Raw genomic sequence first — 15,611 nt, 5'->3', positions numbered from 1 at the left:
CAACAGGGTGTATACCAAGGTATATATAGGATTTTCTGTAAATGCCAGTAGCCAATGGTGGCTTTTGGGCGTTTTTTTAAAAACCGGATCCGGCAAAAAAACGGACAAAACGGATGGAAAAACTGATAAAAACTGATGCACCGGTTCCGGTTTTTTGCCGGATCCGGCATAATCCGTTGACCGGATCCGGTAAAAAAACGGAACCGGTGCATCAGTTTTTTCACGTTATGCCGGATCCGGCACGGCGCCGCATCGCGCCTGATGCACAAAAACTGATGTGTGAAAGTAGCCTTAGCTGCATAGAAATACATGCAGCCGCACACACCGGTCCGAGTGTCAGGTATTGAGGCGTGAGACTCCTTCGAGTTTCTCACAAGTGTGACCCCGGCCTAACAACAAACATAAAGTGTGGCCAGGAGAACATGGCCGTATTAAGCCGGGGTCCTAGGAAATGGGCCAATGTCCCATTGGTGCCAATGACAGCCCCTAACCATGGCACTGTAATGTGTCTACAATGGTGCGTTATTACTGCGGTTTTTTAGTCATGAAACGTTTGAGTTGCAGTCGCAGCACGTTCCCGGCCTTTTCCTCTAGTGTTGCAATGAGTTATCCGCCCGCAGACATGGTGGCCGCATCCTCTCCCTCCTTATCTCGGCCCTTTCCCGCGCTCTCCTTACGCCCCGCCCACCAGCGCTCGCCAGTTCCAGTATTATACACAACCACGCCCAGAGCTGCCATCGCCTTGGTTACAGCTGGAAAACCCCGCCCATAACTGCCAATCACTGGTCGCTTCCCTAGCCCACCGCTGCCGCCGCTTTCTGTTACCAGGGGAACGGCCGGATCCGCGGCGTCCGCTATTGCCATGGTAACGGTAAGATCAGGCTTCTTGGCCCACAGCAGACGGACAGAAGGTGCCGGATCGCGGGAACGTGCGGAGCGGACACTATGGCCAGCGAGGAGGGCTCCGCTATGAAGCTGGAGGCAGTGATTCAGGTGAGGGCCACGTCCTGCGCCATGCTGTCAGGAGTTCCTGCAGCCTCCTGGTGCTCGGTGTGTGGAGGTGCCGGCAGCAGAACTACAAATGCCAGCCTGACATTTCATTGTTATCACAGATAAATCACTTAGGATTTGTTAGATTGAACTTTTTCACTTTTAAAAAACTTTTTTACTTTTATTAGCTCCTAGGGGACCAGCGATCACTGGTTCTGTATCGTGCAGAGCCCCAGTATCCGGCATATAGCCTATAACTGAGCTTCACGGGACCAATATGGCAGCCATGGGGGGGCGTCAGCAGGACCCCGACTGTCAGCGGCCATGGCAGCCCATCAGCATCACAACTGATTCTTGGGAACGCTTGGTGCAAGAAAATGGGCTTCTTAATTGCCCCTTACTAGAGGCGCATGCTCCATATACCAGCCGCTGTGTGCGGAGGGGGCACCAAACATAGGTACCTGATGTATGACCTTTGTGTAGGTCACATGTTGTAAAGGGGTTAATATTGTCCAGACTACAGATGTGATCAGTGATGGGGACTTTGCCTGGACCCTCATCACTGCCTCCATCCCCACCAGCACTGTGGTGCTCCATAAACAGACCAGTGCCCAGGGCTGGCTCTAGGTTTTCATGGGCCCCGGGTGAAAGAGTCTCAGTGGCCCTTTTAACACAAACCACGATTCATGATGCACAGATACAGCAGAGAAATATAGGTATACAATGTCAAAGATTTCACTTCTTACATTACATGAGTGATATCTATTGTAAGTTCTACAACAGCTCTGAAACCAGACAGTATAGTCCTTCATACAGTATTATGAGCCTCATATAATGCTCCATACAGCATGAGCCCCATATAATGCTCCATACAGTATAATGAGCCCCATATATTGCTGCATACAGTATAACGAGCCCCATATGCTGCTCAAACAGTATAATGAGCCCCATATAATGCTCCATACGTAAGTGGTCAAATATAATGCTGTATACACTATATGATGGGCCCCATATAATGCTCCAAACATAATGTGCCCCATATAATGTTCCATACAGTATATTATGGGCCCCATATATGATGCTCCATTGTATGATGGGCCCCATATAATTCTCCATATATAATGGGCCCCATATGTTGCTCTAAACATAAAAAAATAAAATCCTCTCCTCGCTGGCTGCTGCTCTGCTCCGTACACGTTGGCGTCTTCCAGCTCTTGGCACTGTGACTGTTCAGGCAGGGGGTACACCCTAGTGACTTCATTGCGCCCTCTGACCTAAAACGTCACAGTCAGGAGACATGAAAGAAACTGCAGCGGTGGAATAGGGAGGGGTAAGTATCGCAGGTGCTGGGGCCTGAGCATGCGGGTGGGAGGCGGGCACTTGCACAGGGCCCCCATAGCTCGCTGGTGTCCCCAATGGCAAGTGGGCCCCCCTCCTGCTCAAGGAACAAAAACCGTTGGCACAACCCTGAAGGTTAAAGGTGGTGCCCAAGTAGGATCCCAATCCGTGAATCTGATATATGTAAGAACTTGGCACACACCAAGAGCTCTGATGCAGAAAGGTGATTTTTAATAGATAACAGTACATACATACACAGACGTTTCGGTCTAGGACCTTCATCAATGTACGATATATTGCACTGTGAGATTCTTAGTGACTGGGCTCTGTGAAATGGATCAGTCCTATGAGGAGGCACATATAGCTGTCCCACGTGGTAGTATGCAGAGTGTGGACGCGGTATCCGCCGCGTCCACACTCTGCATACTACCACGTGGGACGGCTATATGTGCCTCCTCATAGGACTGATCCATTTCACAGAGCCCAGTCACTAAGAATCTCACAGTGCAATATATCGTACATTGATGAAGGTCCTAGACCGAAACGTCTGTGTATGTATGTACTGTTTATTAAAAATCACCTTTCTGCATCAGAGCTCTTGGTGTGTGCCAAGTTCTTACATATACCCCTCCTGCTCAAGGCACCGGCAATTGCCCGGTGCTGACGCCAGCCCTGCCAGCGCCCATACAAGTAGCTGGAGCACTGTGACCCTCTTAGGGCTCAAGCAGACGTCCGTGCAAATTGGTCGCTGCCCTCCCAACTCCAATATGACAGCCTCATATGTTTCTGTGAGGCCATCACATTCGAGTTGGGAGGCTCGCAGCCAGTCTTTGAGTTAATGGTTCGTGCATGGACATCTGCATGAGCCCTAGCAGACCCTGTGCCAAGCATCCAACCGATGTTTAAGTCAGTGATTTCCATCGTTTGCCTCTCCAACCATCACAAAACTCAGCATGGCTCTCGGTAGGCTGTCCAGGCATGCTGGGAGTTGTAGTTTTGCAATAGTTGAAGAGCCACAGGTTCAGGTCATTGGATCATAGCAGCAGGACTCCAACCATCAGAACACGGCTTCAACTAGAGAATGCAAACTTATGTTCTGTACGGTGAACAGTGTTTATTCCCCCAAAAAACTACTTGTCCCCTAGCCTAGTTGTTGCAAAGGAGAAGGGATAACTTTCCAATCACTGGGACCCCCAGAGACCCAGAAGACAGGACTTGAATGAAGTAGAGGTGCCCATGCTCAGCCCCTTCTCCACTCATTGTCTATGGGACTGCCTTGTACAGCTCCTCCCTTCTCACGATCTTTGGGAGTCTGAGCAGCTGGACTGACAGTGATCAGCAAGTAACCTCCATCCCATAGGGACTCACTTGCTTATTTTTAATATCCCTTCATCTCTTTAACAATTTAGTAGAATATACGTGTTATTCACCTTGAAACACTATTACAATAAATATAAATATTTTAATACCAGTGTGAGTCATTTTGGATTGCTTTATATTTATGCTTGCACTGTTCCTAAGTTACAGTCATTTTATGTAGTCCAGCGTCACAATGGTGCTGGTTGCTATTGAAAATAGACAGGACAAGCAGATTTTGACAAAACTGTACGCGTGAGAATGTCCCTTTGGGCTTCCTGTATACGTCATACATCAGTGGTGAATGAGGACTTGCACACCCGTTCCTTCTGTGCGAAGGTGCTGTATACAGACAATGCCATTATCGTAGCTTCAGGCTCTAGATTTGGAAACCTTATTGCTATATGTGTAGACAAACAGCGTTGATAATCCGTCCTACAGACATTGAATGGAGGCATGGGTGCATTCTCACTGCGATCAATGGGCTCCTATCAATAAGATACTTGCCACCTATCCACAGTAGATTTATTAAATGCCTTTTGTGGGACAACAACAAAAATGTTAAATTTAGAAAATTTAAAGCATTCATGTTTATTTTTTTAACTTTCATGGTATAAAATGTTTAAAAATGTTTTTATTTTTTCAACTTTTGTTCCCATCGGGAAACAGTTGGTAACATTTGTCATGAAAACTTAGTGTAGTGCCAGCTCGCATTACGACTGCAGTAAAAAGAAGGGGGGAGGAGAAAGTTTAGGATACCAGAGTGTCGCCCTCTTCCTGGTGACTGCAATGTGATCCTGACCTGAGATAGAGACAGTTTTTTGGAAAAAATAAATATGTGGTCAATTTAAGGAGCGCTATGGCTATTGAGCACACTGCAATGGATTAGTGGTAAACAAACCTTTTATTAGACCACTACCTTCCTCAGGTGGATTTACAGACAGTGTAGGAAGTGACACATTAAAGGGAATCTGTCACCTATTTTTTCGTATATAAGATGCGGCCACCTCCATCAGGGGCTTATCTACAGCATTCTGTAATGCCGTAGATAAGCGCCCGATGTAACCTGAAAGATAAGAAAAACAAGTTAGATTATACTCACGGGGGGAGCGGACCGGTCCGGGTCCGATGGATGTCACGGTCCGGCGCCTCCCATCTTCTAGCAATGACGTCCTCTTTGCTTTCTGTCGCAGCTCCTGCGCAGGCGTACTTTATCTGCCCTGTTGAGGGCACAGCAGAGTACTACAGTGAGCAGGCGCTGGACCTCTCTGACCTCTCCCGGCGCCTGCGCACTGCAGTACTTTGCACTGCCCTCAAAAGGGAGAGTAGTGCACCTGCGTCAGAGCCGCGATGGGAAGCAGAGAAGAGGATGTCATCGCTAGAAGATGGGAGGACACGGACCGCGACACCCGTCGGACCGGACCGGACCGACCCCCCCCCCCCCCCCCTGAGTATAATCTAACTTGTTTTTTTTCTTTCAGGTTACATCGGGGGCTTATCTACAGCATTACAGAATGCTGTAGATAAGCCCCTGATGGCGGTGGCCGCATCCTATATGCAAAAAAAATAGGTGACAGATTCCGTTTAAATAGGGGTAGTGACCAATAGGATGGAAGCAGTCAATGATGTTGATTAACCCTTTGTATACAAGCGGTCAGCTATCAGGAATGCAGCCGTTAAAACCAAAAAACTAAAATGAAAAAATCCAAAAAATGAAAAAATAATCAAAAAATGACCCACAAGTAAAATGATATAAAATACAATCTAGAAATATAAAAATATGTAAAATATAGCGTATCACGATAAACTGAAATATAATACTTGACCTATAGATAATATATTTCATAGTGATTCAACCACCTAATCGCCTACAAAACTGTTTTTGCAAAATATTTATAAAACACAAGCTACAAACAATAATAACAGAGTAGACAATAGCATATAAAATTCTTATTTAAAAACTGTAAGACCACAAAGGGCATAGGGATTGGTCCCTTTTATTTCTTTATTAACGTCATAATCAGGGATTCCCAGCCCATCTCCCATGCCGGGGCTAACCTAGCCTCAACCTGCTGAGCAGCTATAATCTGACGAGGAAATGCACATTCAGTCAGGTAGATGAGGCGACCGAAAAATGGCAGTTTGGTCATTTTCTGGTCATAGTTTATCAGTTTTATATTTTGATAGATCAGACCTGTATGGATGTAGTGAAACAAGCTATGGGTTTTTTTTTCTTTTATTTTTAATGATGAAATGAGTGTGATTTAAATTTTTTCTTTATTTTTTATATTTTTACGGACTATACTGAATTCAGCAGTCAGATCATCACCGGCTGCTGGGCTCTGCTTTATCAGTGTAACTGCTGCCTCTGCAGATCGCAGTAGATGGGCTGACTTTGTCAGTGGCTGCTCTCTGTACACTGCAATCAAACTTGCAGAGCACAGGAGCCAGTGACAGAGTCATCGCGTCTCCTGCGCTCTGCAGAGGCAGCAGCTAGATGAGGGCTACATGGCAACATGTGTCAAGTGAAAAGGGATTCCCGTGGCGACATTGCGTCTAATGATTTAGGGACAGCGATGACGATGGGTGTAAAGCGCTGTGCAATTAATGGTGCCGTATAAGAGAGTAAAATCAATTAATAAATTTAAAAATCACACATACAGCAGTAGGTGCAGTTTTTTTTTTTTTTAACTAAAGCCAAGAGCCGGTGCAAAAAGCAGGAATTGTTTAAAGGGAATCACCAGGTTTTTGCTAAATAATCTGAGAGGAACATGGTGAGACAGAGACCCTGATTCCAACGATTTGTCAATTACTGGGTTGCTTGCTGTAGTTATGATAAAATCACAATCAGCATGTCATTATCATTAGAGAACTAGAAAACCTGCTACCAGGCAGCCCTCCATATTCATGAGCTATGTATAACCCTGCCCCCCACAACTGACTGTCAGATTTTGTCATTTTTATCAGGACATATAGCCAAGCATAGCGCCATAGTGACAGACCCCCATTATAGGTCAATGGAGTCCATCATGTACTGTAACAGATCTGTCCCTGCTATGAATTCATACAACTGTCCTAACAATGTGTCACCATATATTTAAAAAATGTAGCAGGGGCGGCATTATGTAACTTTAATGACAATACAATTACTTTTTTTATCCTGTCATTTTATGGCTCAGTCATATTCTTGTGCTGTGGGCAGCAGAAGTGACCTTCATCATGCCAGGCCCCACTTCCACCAGTAGATGGCGGTATTATCTTTGAATTGCTGCTGCCTGTGCCGCACTCTCCATCACATAAGCTGCCAGCTTTAGTTTTGCATTTAGCCATGTATCTATTATATAACTGGGGTTTATTTCTCATCATTGTAACTGTGCAGTCTACATATGTCAGACATTTCAGAGCCAGGTCTGTTGGCCTTCCAGTCCAATACAAACAGCTGTCCTCGTCTTGTTTTGTCATCAGTTAATCACTCATCTTGTAGATATAGAACTCCATTGCTATAAATACTTTTTCCTAAAAAATGATTTTTTTTTTAGGAAATTGAACTCCATTGTATATAATTACTAGTGGGCATTCTTGTTCTTATCCTAAAGTGTTTGCTGGGGCGTTGATTCCCTAAACCTAAAGGACTTTTCAACTCTTTTCCAAAAGTGGTCTGGAACTGATGACATCCTGTCCATAGAATGCAGTGACCGCGGAGGCCATTGATCTGCTGCAGGGTCAGGTCACTGATAGATGGCATGTCATTCCCCCATAAGTGATGCTGTTTAGTCCATCAGTCACCTGACCCTGTAGCTAATCTATGGTCAGGTAACTGTATGGACGGGATGTGATCACTTTCAGTCCTGGCGAAAACTACTGGCGCTGGAGTGTCAATGATCCCTTTCCTCTGACCACTTTTAAAATATGGAGTATTTGCACATTTAACTTTACTTATGAATTTTTGGAGAAGAAACAGCGAAAACTCCTCAAAACTCCTCCAGATACTTGTGGAGTTTCTGCTCCAAAAAAATATCAAAAAGACTTAGACTCAGGGATAGACCACCATTTTTACTTAGGTTTGCTCTCCAGTCCTGCCTATGATTATCCCTATGTAGAAACCGCATGACCGCCTTTGTTAACACAAGCACCACAGCTCCCCCCCATGTAGGTGGCTGTGCCCGGTACTGCAACTTGTCCCAGTCAGTCTAATTTCACTAACAGCTGTTATCTGCTGGCTTGATTACCGTAAAAGTAAAGTGTAAGGGTCCATTTACACTGCACGATTATCGTGAACAAGCTTTCATTTCTCAATAATCTCGCAGTCTAAACAAACTGCGACGAGCGAGCAGAACGTTTGCGCTTCTGGTAAAATGATCTTTTGCGCAGCACAAAAGGTCATCTTTCTCGGCAGCACACTATCCTTTGTAAAGAACTGTGCTGCCGAGAACAATGGCGGCCAGTGCGCACTGAACAATCTATTGCGGATCGTCCAGTGCGCATTGCTTAGAGTGGTCACTCTGGGTGAACATGTTGCTGATTGGCGGCCGTATGGTGTAAACTAACCTGATTTAACTATTTTAATCCTGGTGTATTATTAAATGTTACGCCCACACCTCCTTCCTTTTTATCCCCTTTGCAATAGAGTAGATTTAAACAATCAACACTGATTTCCTAAATTTCTCCCGATGTACCAGAATTATTTGTTGGTCAGTCCTCCCGGGATGCTGACGACAAGCTGCCACTTTGGTTCTGTGTCACTCGGGTGGTCCAATTGCGGTAACAATTGTGAACTTTTGGAGCACAGATGTTAGTGTCTATACACAACTGGAGTATTAGTTGGATTCCGGGCCACTGATCTGCGGTTTTTGTGATCTGATTGTGTGTGACCATGGACAGAAGCATTTGTCCTCTGTCCTGCACCGCCTGTAGTAATCTGGACCCTCTCCTGTTTGTACTATTCCCTTTGACCATTTCCTCTTGTAGGGTATTCATCCCTCCTCTCTCCCACTCGGCGTCTCCTTCCTCTCCCTCCTCCCAGCTCTCGCTCGCTCTTTTCCTCGTATACTGCCTCTCTTGTTCCTGGGCTGGCACCTGCCCAGACTGTTAAGGGAAAGAAAACAGCCCAGGAACCTGCCAAATCTTTGAGCTAGGCTCCAGAGCTTGCCTGGAAGGGGTGGGGTGGCCTCTTGAGTCAACAACAGCCACCGACAGGTGCGGAAGCGATTCCGGCTAAAGTGGGGGGGGGCAGAACCCCGAGAATGGAGTGAACGCCAGTACTGGGTTCCGGCCTGTAGCCGCTGCCTGCTCCCTAGGGATAGAGGAAGCTGGTGTAATTTATACATCGCTGAGTGCACACAGCGGATACACACGTCACAGGATAAATATACAGTAACACCTGCAGACAAGGTCATGCAAGAATGTAACCCCTGGGTGTACTGGGCAATTTACCACAGCAGCAGCTCCAGTCCCTTCACCCCAACATCTCCTTCCGCCAGGAGTAACACTAGTGCTGATTCTGGATTTAGAAGTGTGCAGCTCAATACATGACCGGCCTCCCGGCTGTGGTAAACCCGTGTGAATGGAATATGGTTCTCACAGAAACGACACAAACTGCTCTGAGGTAAAGCTAAGCAGAGCTCGACCTGATCCATGAACGTCAGCCCCGAGAACCTAGCAGTGAAGACAGGACATGACCTTGAGTCAACTGTGACCAAAGAAGTCCTGTCAATTTTATTAATATTTTATATACAATGGGGATGTTCACAATGAGTTTTTCATGTGGAGTTTTCTGACAGGATTTACCATGGCATGAAAAAAAATCACAATAAAGCGCCATTTATTGGTATGGTGAATTATTTGTGCACATTACAGTGGATTCAATGATAATTTTTGGTGCTTTTTCTCCCCAAGAATGGACAAAAACACTTTTTTCACTTGTTGAAAAAAAAAAAATGAACGGGAAAGTCACAGTATGTTCATTACAGACATGTTTTTTTATTATTATTATTATTATTATTATTATTATTATTAAAAATAATCTTTATTTTTACAATTGAAATCATTATGAAGCTTATTCAGAGATAATTTTAAGGCTAGGTTCCTGCACCGTTTTTGAGGATGATTTTGAAGTGCCTTCTCAGGGATTCTTTAATTACATTTTGAATACTATTCCTAGTCATTTAAATATATCAATTTTTTGAGCATTTTTACTGATGTTTTATAAAAAACATTTCTGGAGAAAAATAAGCGGCATGTCCAGTGAATCATAGAATCGTAGAGTTGGAAGGGACCTCCTGGGCCATCTGGTCCAACCCCCTGCTCAAAGCAGGATTCGCTAAATCATCCCAGTCAGATGTCTGTCCAGCCTCTGTTTGAAGACTTCCATTGAAGGAGAACTCACCAGTTCTCGTGGCAGCCTGTTCCACTCATTGATCACTCTAACTGTCAAAAAGTTTTTTCTAATATCTAACCTGTCTCCTCCCATTCAGTTTCATCCCATTGCTTCTAGTCTTTCCTTGTGCAAATGAGAATAAAGTTGATCCTTCTACAATGTGACAGCCCTTTAGATATTTGTAGACAGCTATTAAGTCTCCTCTCAGTCTTCTCTTTTGCAAACTAAACATTCCCAAATCCTGCAACCTTTCCTCATAAGACAGGGTTTGCAGACCGGTCACCATTCTGGTCGCTCTTTTCTGAACTTGCTCCAGTTTGTTGATGTCTTTTTTAAAATGTGGTGCCCAAAACTGGACACAATATTCCAGATGAGGTCTGACCAAAGAAGAGTAGAGGGAAATAATGACTTCACGTGATCTAGACTGTATGCTTCTGTTAATACATCCTAGAATTGCATTTGCCTTTTTTGCTGCTGCATCACACTGTTGACTCATATTCAGTCTGTGATCTATTAGTATACCCAAGTCTTTTTCACAAGTGCTGTTGCTTAGCCCTATTCCTCCCATTCTGTATATGCTTTTTTCATTTTTATTGCCCAGATGTAGTACTTTGCATTTCTCCCTGTTAAAAACCATTCTGTTAGTTGCTGCCCACTTCTCCAGTTTATTTAAATCTTTTTGAAACCTCTCTCTCTCTCTTCTCTAGTATTAGCTATCCCTCCTAGCTTTGTGTCATAAGCAAATTTAATCAGTTTACCCTCAATTCCTTCATCTAAATCGTTGATAAAGATGTTGAACAATACAGGGCCCAGGACCGAGCCCTGTGGTACCCCACTTGAGACATTCTTCCAACTGGATGTGCAGCCATTTACGACCACTCTTTGGGTCCGATCACTAAGCCAGTTATGAATCCACCTAACAGTTGCCTTGTCCATTCCATACTTAGTCATTTTTTCAATAAGGATTGTATGAGAGACTTTGTCAAATACTTTGCTGAAGTCAAGATATACTATATCTACAGCATTTCCTTGATCCACCCAATCAGTGATACCGTCATAGAAGGAAATTAAGTTAGTCTGACATGACTTATTAGTTACAAACCCATGCTGACTCTGTTTAATCACTTCATTCTTATCCAGGTATTGACATACATGTTGTTTAATAATTTGTTCAAGGATCTTTCCTGGTATAGTCAGACTCACCTGCCTATAGTTGCCTGGGTCCACCTTCTTCCCCTTTTTGAAGATAGGAACAACATTTGCTGTTCTCCAGTCTTCTGGCACTTCTCCTGTTCTCCAAGAATTTTCAAAGATTATGGAGAGGGGTTCAAAAATTTCTTCTGCTATCTCCTTCAGTACTCTGGGGTGTAATTCATCTGGACCTGGAGACTTGAATTCATTTAGGTTAGCTAAGTGTTTCCTCACTATCTTTCTGTTTATACATATTCTGGATTCTTCTATTCCCTTAATAGGACAGTGAATAACAGTTGATGTTACATTTCCTTTCTGAGAGAAAACAGATGCAAAATAGGAATTTAAAAGTTCAGCCTTCTCAACATCCTGTCTTACCATTTCATCATTTTCATCCTGTAAAAATCCTATAGCATCTTTGACTTTTCTTTTACTTTTGACATATCCCCAAAATCCTTTATTATTGCTTTTGACATCTCTTGCAAGCCTCAATTCATTTTCAGCTTTAGTTAATCTGATTTGTGCCCTGCAGGTTCTGCAGACAGCATTATATTCTTCTTTAGATATGCCTCCCTCTTTCCATTTTATAAACATTTTTTCTTCCTTTTTAGCATGTGCTTAAGTTCTGTGTTCATCCATCCTGGTTTCCTTAAATGCTTCCTATTCTTCCCTCTTTTCGGAATTGTTAACAACTGTGCTTTGAGAATTTCATTTTTCAAGATTTCCCATCCTTCCTGGACATTTTTGTCTTTAAGGATATCCAGCCATTGGATCCCTCCAATTCTCTTTCTGAATCCCTTAAAATCTGCCTTTCTGAAATCTAACCTTGACGTCTGAGTCTTCACAGGTCTTCCTCCTCTAGTTATCCAAAATTCTAAAATAGCATGGTCGCTACCTCCTAGGGTCCCAGCCACTTTTACCTCCTCAACCATTTCCTCCCTGTTTATAAGGATTAGATCCAAGGTAGCAGTTCCCCTTGTTTTTTCCCTTACCTTTTGGAAGATAAAGTTGTCAGCAAGAGAGGATAAGAATTTCCTTGACCTGTTAGTTTTGCCTGAGAGAGATTCCCAACAAGTGTCTGGATAGTTGAAATCTCCCATGACAACTATGTCATATTTTTTGGAGAACTTGGCCATTTGATGCATAAAGAGTTCATCCATATCTTCAGCTTGCACAGGCGGCCTGTAGTAAATGCCTACAATGGTGTCCTTTCCATTGTTCTGTCCTTGTATTCTTACCCAAACAGTTTCCTCAGAACTCCAAGTCTCTGAAGCTTCAATCTCTGTGCAGATATACGCGTTTCTAACATACAATGCGACACCCCCTCCTCGTTTATCAAGTCTGTTTCTTGCAAATAAGTTGTATCCTTCTAGTCTTGTATTCCAATCGTGTATTGTCCCACCAAGTTTCAGTGATTCCAATGACATCACATCTTTTCCTGTGTTAGTAGTTCCAATTCTCCTTGTTTGTGCCCATGCTTTGTGCATTAGTATAGAAACATTTTAGTTTGTGATTGGTTTCTCTTTCTCCAATATTTTTATTAATTAGATTCTTTCGTCTTTGTTCTTCCTTTCCACTTCTAATAGCAGAGTTCTCAATAGCATTTGTCAGGTGTATGGCTTTTTCTGGTCTTTTGCTTCCCTTCCCATGTTGTTCTAGTTTAAAGCTCTCCTTACAAGTGTAGCAAGGCGACTTCCAAATACATGTTTTCCAGTCTTCGTAAGGTGCACCTCATCTCTAGCAAGTAGTCCATCGTATAAGTAGTTCACTCCGTGATCCAGAAATCCAAATCGTTGCTGACGGCACCATCGATGTAGCCAGTTGTTCACCTGCAGAATCTTATTCCACCTCCTTGTTCCATGGCCATCCACTGGGAGGATGGAAGAGAAGACCACATGCGCTCCCAGTTCTTTCACTTTCTTGCCTAAGTCTTCAAAGTCTCTGCAGATGGTTTCCAGGTCGTTTCTTGTGGTGTCATTTGTCCCCACATGTAGTAGCAGGAATGGGTAGTCATCTGTAGGTCAGAAGAGTCCTGATATCCTGTCAGACACATCTTTAATTTTTGCACCTGGAAGACAGCACATTTCTCTTGAAGTTATATCCGGTCTGCAGATAGCGGCCTCTGTTCCTCTCATCAGGGAATCCCCCATGACCACCACTCTCCGTTTCTTCTTCACAACATTTTTCTTTCTCCATCCAGGAGGACTCTGAAGGCGTACAAGGTTGCTGTTTGTTGGCAAAGTCTTATCCTGATGTATTTCTTCATCGTTCTCCTGCGTGAGAGCCTGGTACTGGTTTCTGAGCAGTATGGGTGCTGACTGCCTCCTGATCCTCCTGCTTCTCTGGGTGACATGTCTCCATTCCTCTGTTTCTTCAGGTGCACTTCGAATTTCTTCTCTTTCTGTAACATGAAGAGATAATTCTGCTCTGTCCAAGAACTCTTCACCTTCCTTAATGATCTTCAACGTAGCTAACCTCTCTTCGAGATTTTGCAACTTTTCCTCCAACAGGGACACAAGCTTGTATTTGTGGCATGTGAAGTTTGGCTTTTCCACTGGTAAATCTGTGAACATGTAGCAAGAAATGCAGCTCACCAAATGGCTCCTGGCCTCTTCCATCTTGAGATTTCTTAAAAATGATGAAAGATGAGCCAAGGCACTGGGAATATGCAAATGATCTCCTCAAGACTCTTCCCCTGGTTTTTCCGATTTCCTCTTTTCAGCTGCAACGGCCAAAACCCAGTGATCGTTGAGCTCGCGGAGACTCTTCACTTATCCCAGAAGGCACTGGGAATATGCAAATGATCTCCTCAAGACTCTTCCCCTGGTTTTCCGATTTGCTCTTTTCAGCTGCAACGGCCAAAACCCAGTGATCGTTGAGCTCGTGGAGACTCTTCACTTATCCCAGAAGGCACTGGGAATATGCAAATGATCTCCTCAAGACTCTTCCCCTGGTCTTACTAGAGTCTGATGGGCCCCAGTGCAAGGTTTGGACCAGGTCCCCTTATCCTGATATATATGTCCCTCATCCTGGTATATATGTCCCCCATCCTAGGCCCAATTCTAGTATATATGTCCCTCACCCTAGCCCTCTCTTGGTATATATGTCCCTCGTCTTGACCCGATTCTGGTATATATGCCCCCCCATCCTGGTATATATGTTCATTATCCCTTATCATGAGCCTCAGCCTGGTATAGCTATCCCCATCCTGGTTTATGTCCTTTATGCTGGGCACCATTCTGGTATATATATCCTCCATCCTGGTATATAAGTCCCTTATCATGGGCCTCAGCCTGGTATATATATTTTCCATCCTGGTATATGTCCCTTATCCTGTGCCGCATCCTGATATATAGATTTCCCATTCTGATATATGTCCATTATCCTGGGCTCCTTCCTGGTGTATATATCCCCCATTCTGGTATACAGGTACTTCTCACAAAATTAGAATATCAATTTATTTCAGTTCTTCAATACAAAAAGTGAAACACATATATTATATGGAGTCATCACAAACAGAGTGATCTATTTCAAGTGTTTATTTCTGTTGATGATTATGGCTTACAGCCAATGTAAACCCAAAAGTCATTATCTCAGTAAATTAGAATACTTTATAACACCAGCTTGTAAAATGATTTTAAAATCTGAAATGTTGGCCTACTGAAATGTATGCTCAGTAAATGGATTCAGTACTTTGTCGGGGCTCCTTTGTCATCAATTACTGCATCAATGTGGCGTGGCATGGAGGCGATCAGCCTGTGGCACTGCTGAGGTGTTATGGAAACCCAGGTTGCTTTGATAGCAGCCTTCAGCTCTTCTGCATTGTTGGGTCTGGTGTCTCTCATCTTCCTCTTGACAATACCCCATAGATTCTCTATGGAGTTAGGGTCAGGCGAGTTTTCTGGCCAATCAAGCACAGTGATGCTGTTATTTGTAAACCTGGTATTGGTACTTTTGGCAGTGTGGACAGGTGCAAAGTCCTGCTGGAGAATGAAATTTCCATCTCCAAAAAGCTTGTTGGCAGAGGGAAGCATGAAGTGCTCTAAAACTTCCTGGTAGACGGCTACGATGTCTTTGGTCTTGAGAAAACACAGTGGACCTACACCAGCAGATGACATGGCTGCTCAAACCATCACTGACTGTGGAAATTTCTCACTAGACGTCAAGCAGCTTGGATTGTGTGTCTCTCCACTCTTCCTCCAGACTCTGGCACCATGATTTCCAAATGAAATGCAAAATTTACTTTCATCTGAAAACAGGACCTTGGACCACTGAGCAACAGTCCAGTTCTTTTTCTCCTTGGCCCAGGTAAGACGCTTCTGGCATTGTCTTTTGTTCATGAGTGGCTTGACACAAGGAA

General features: G+C 43.9%; 1 protein-coding gene across 2 annotated transcripts in view; it reads left to right on the top strand.

Moving 5' to 3' along the window:
• Positions 1-771: 771 nt before the first annotated feature.
• CROCC2 (ciliary rootlet coiled-coil, rootletin family member 2) overlaps positions 772-15,611 on the top strand; it is a 274,079-nt gene continuing 259,239 nt past the window's right edge. For both annotated transcript variants that reach the window (XM_073581213.1, XM_073581212.1), the window contains exon 1: positions 772-993. In XM_073581213.1, coding sequence (XP_073437314.1) covers positions 946-993 — 48 coding nt within the window. In that variant the 5' untranslated portion in view covers positions 772-945. The remainder of the gene's footprint in view (positions 994-15,611) is intronic.

This window comes from Dendrobates tinctorius, unplaced genomic scaffold (assembly GCF_039654945.1).
Source record: "Dendrobates tinctorius isolate UK_male_01 unplaced genomic scaffold, ASM3965494v1 ptg000069l, whole genome shotgun sequence".
In the NCBI taxonomy this organism is placed as follows: Eukaryota; Metazoa; Chordata; class Amphibia; order Anura; family Dendrobatidae; genus Dendrobates; species Dendrobates tinctorius.
The sequence above is the reverse complement of the archived record's forward strand: the minus strand, read 5'-3'. Positions and strand labels throughout refer to the sequence as shown.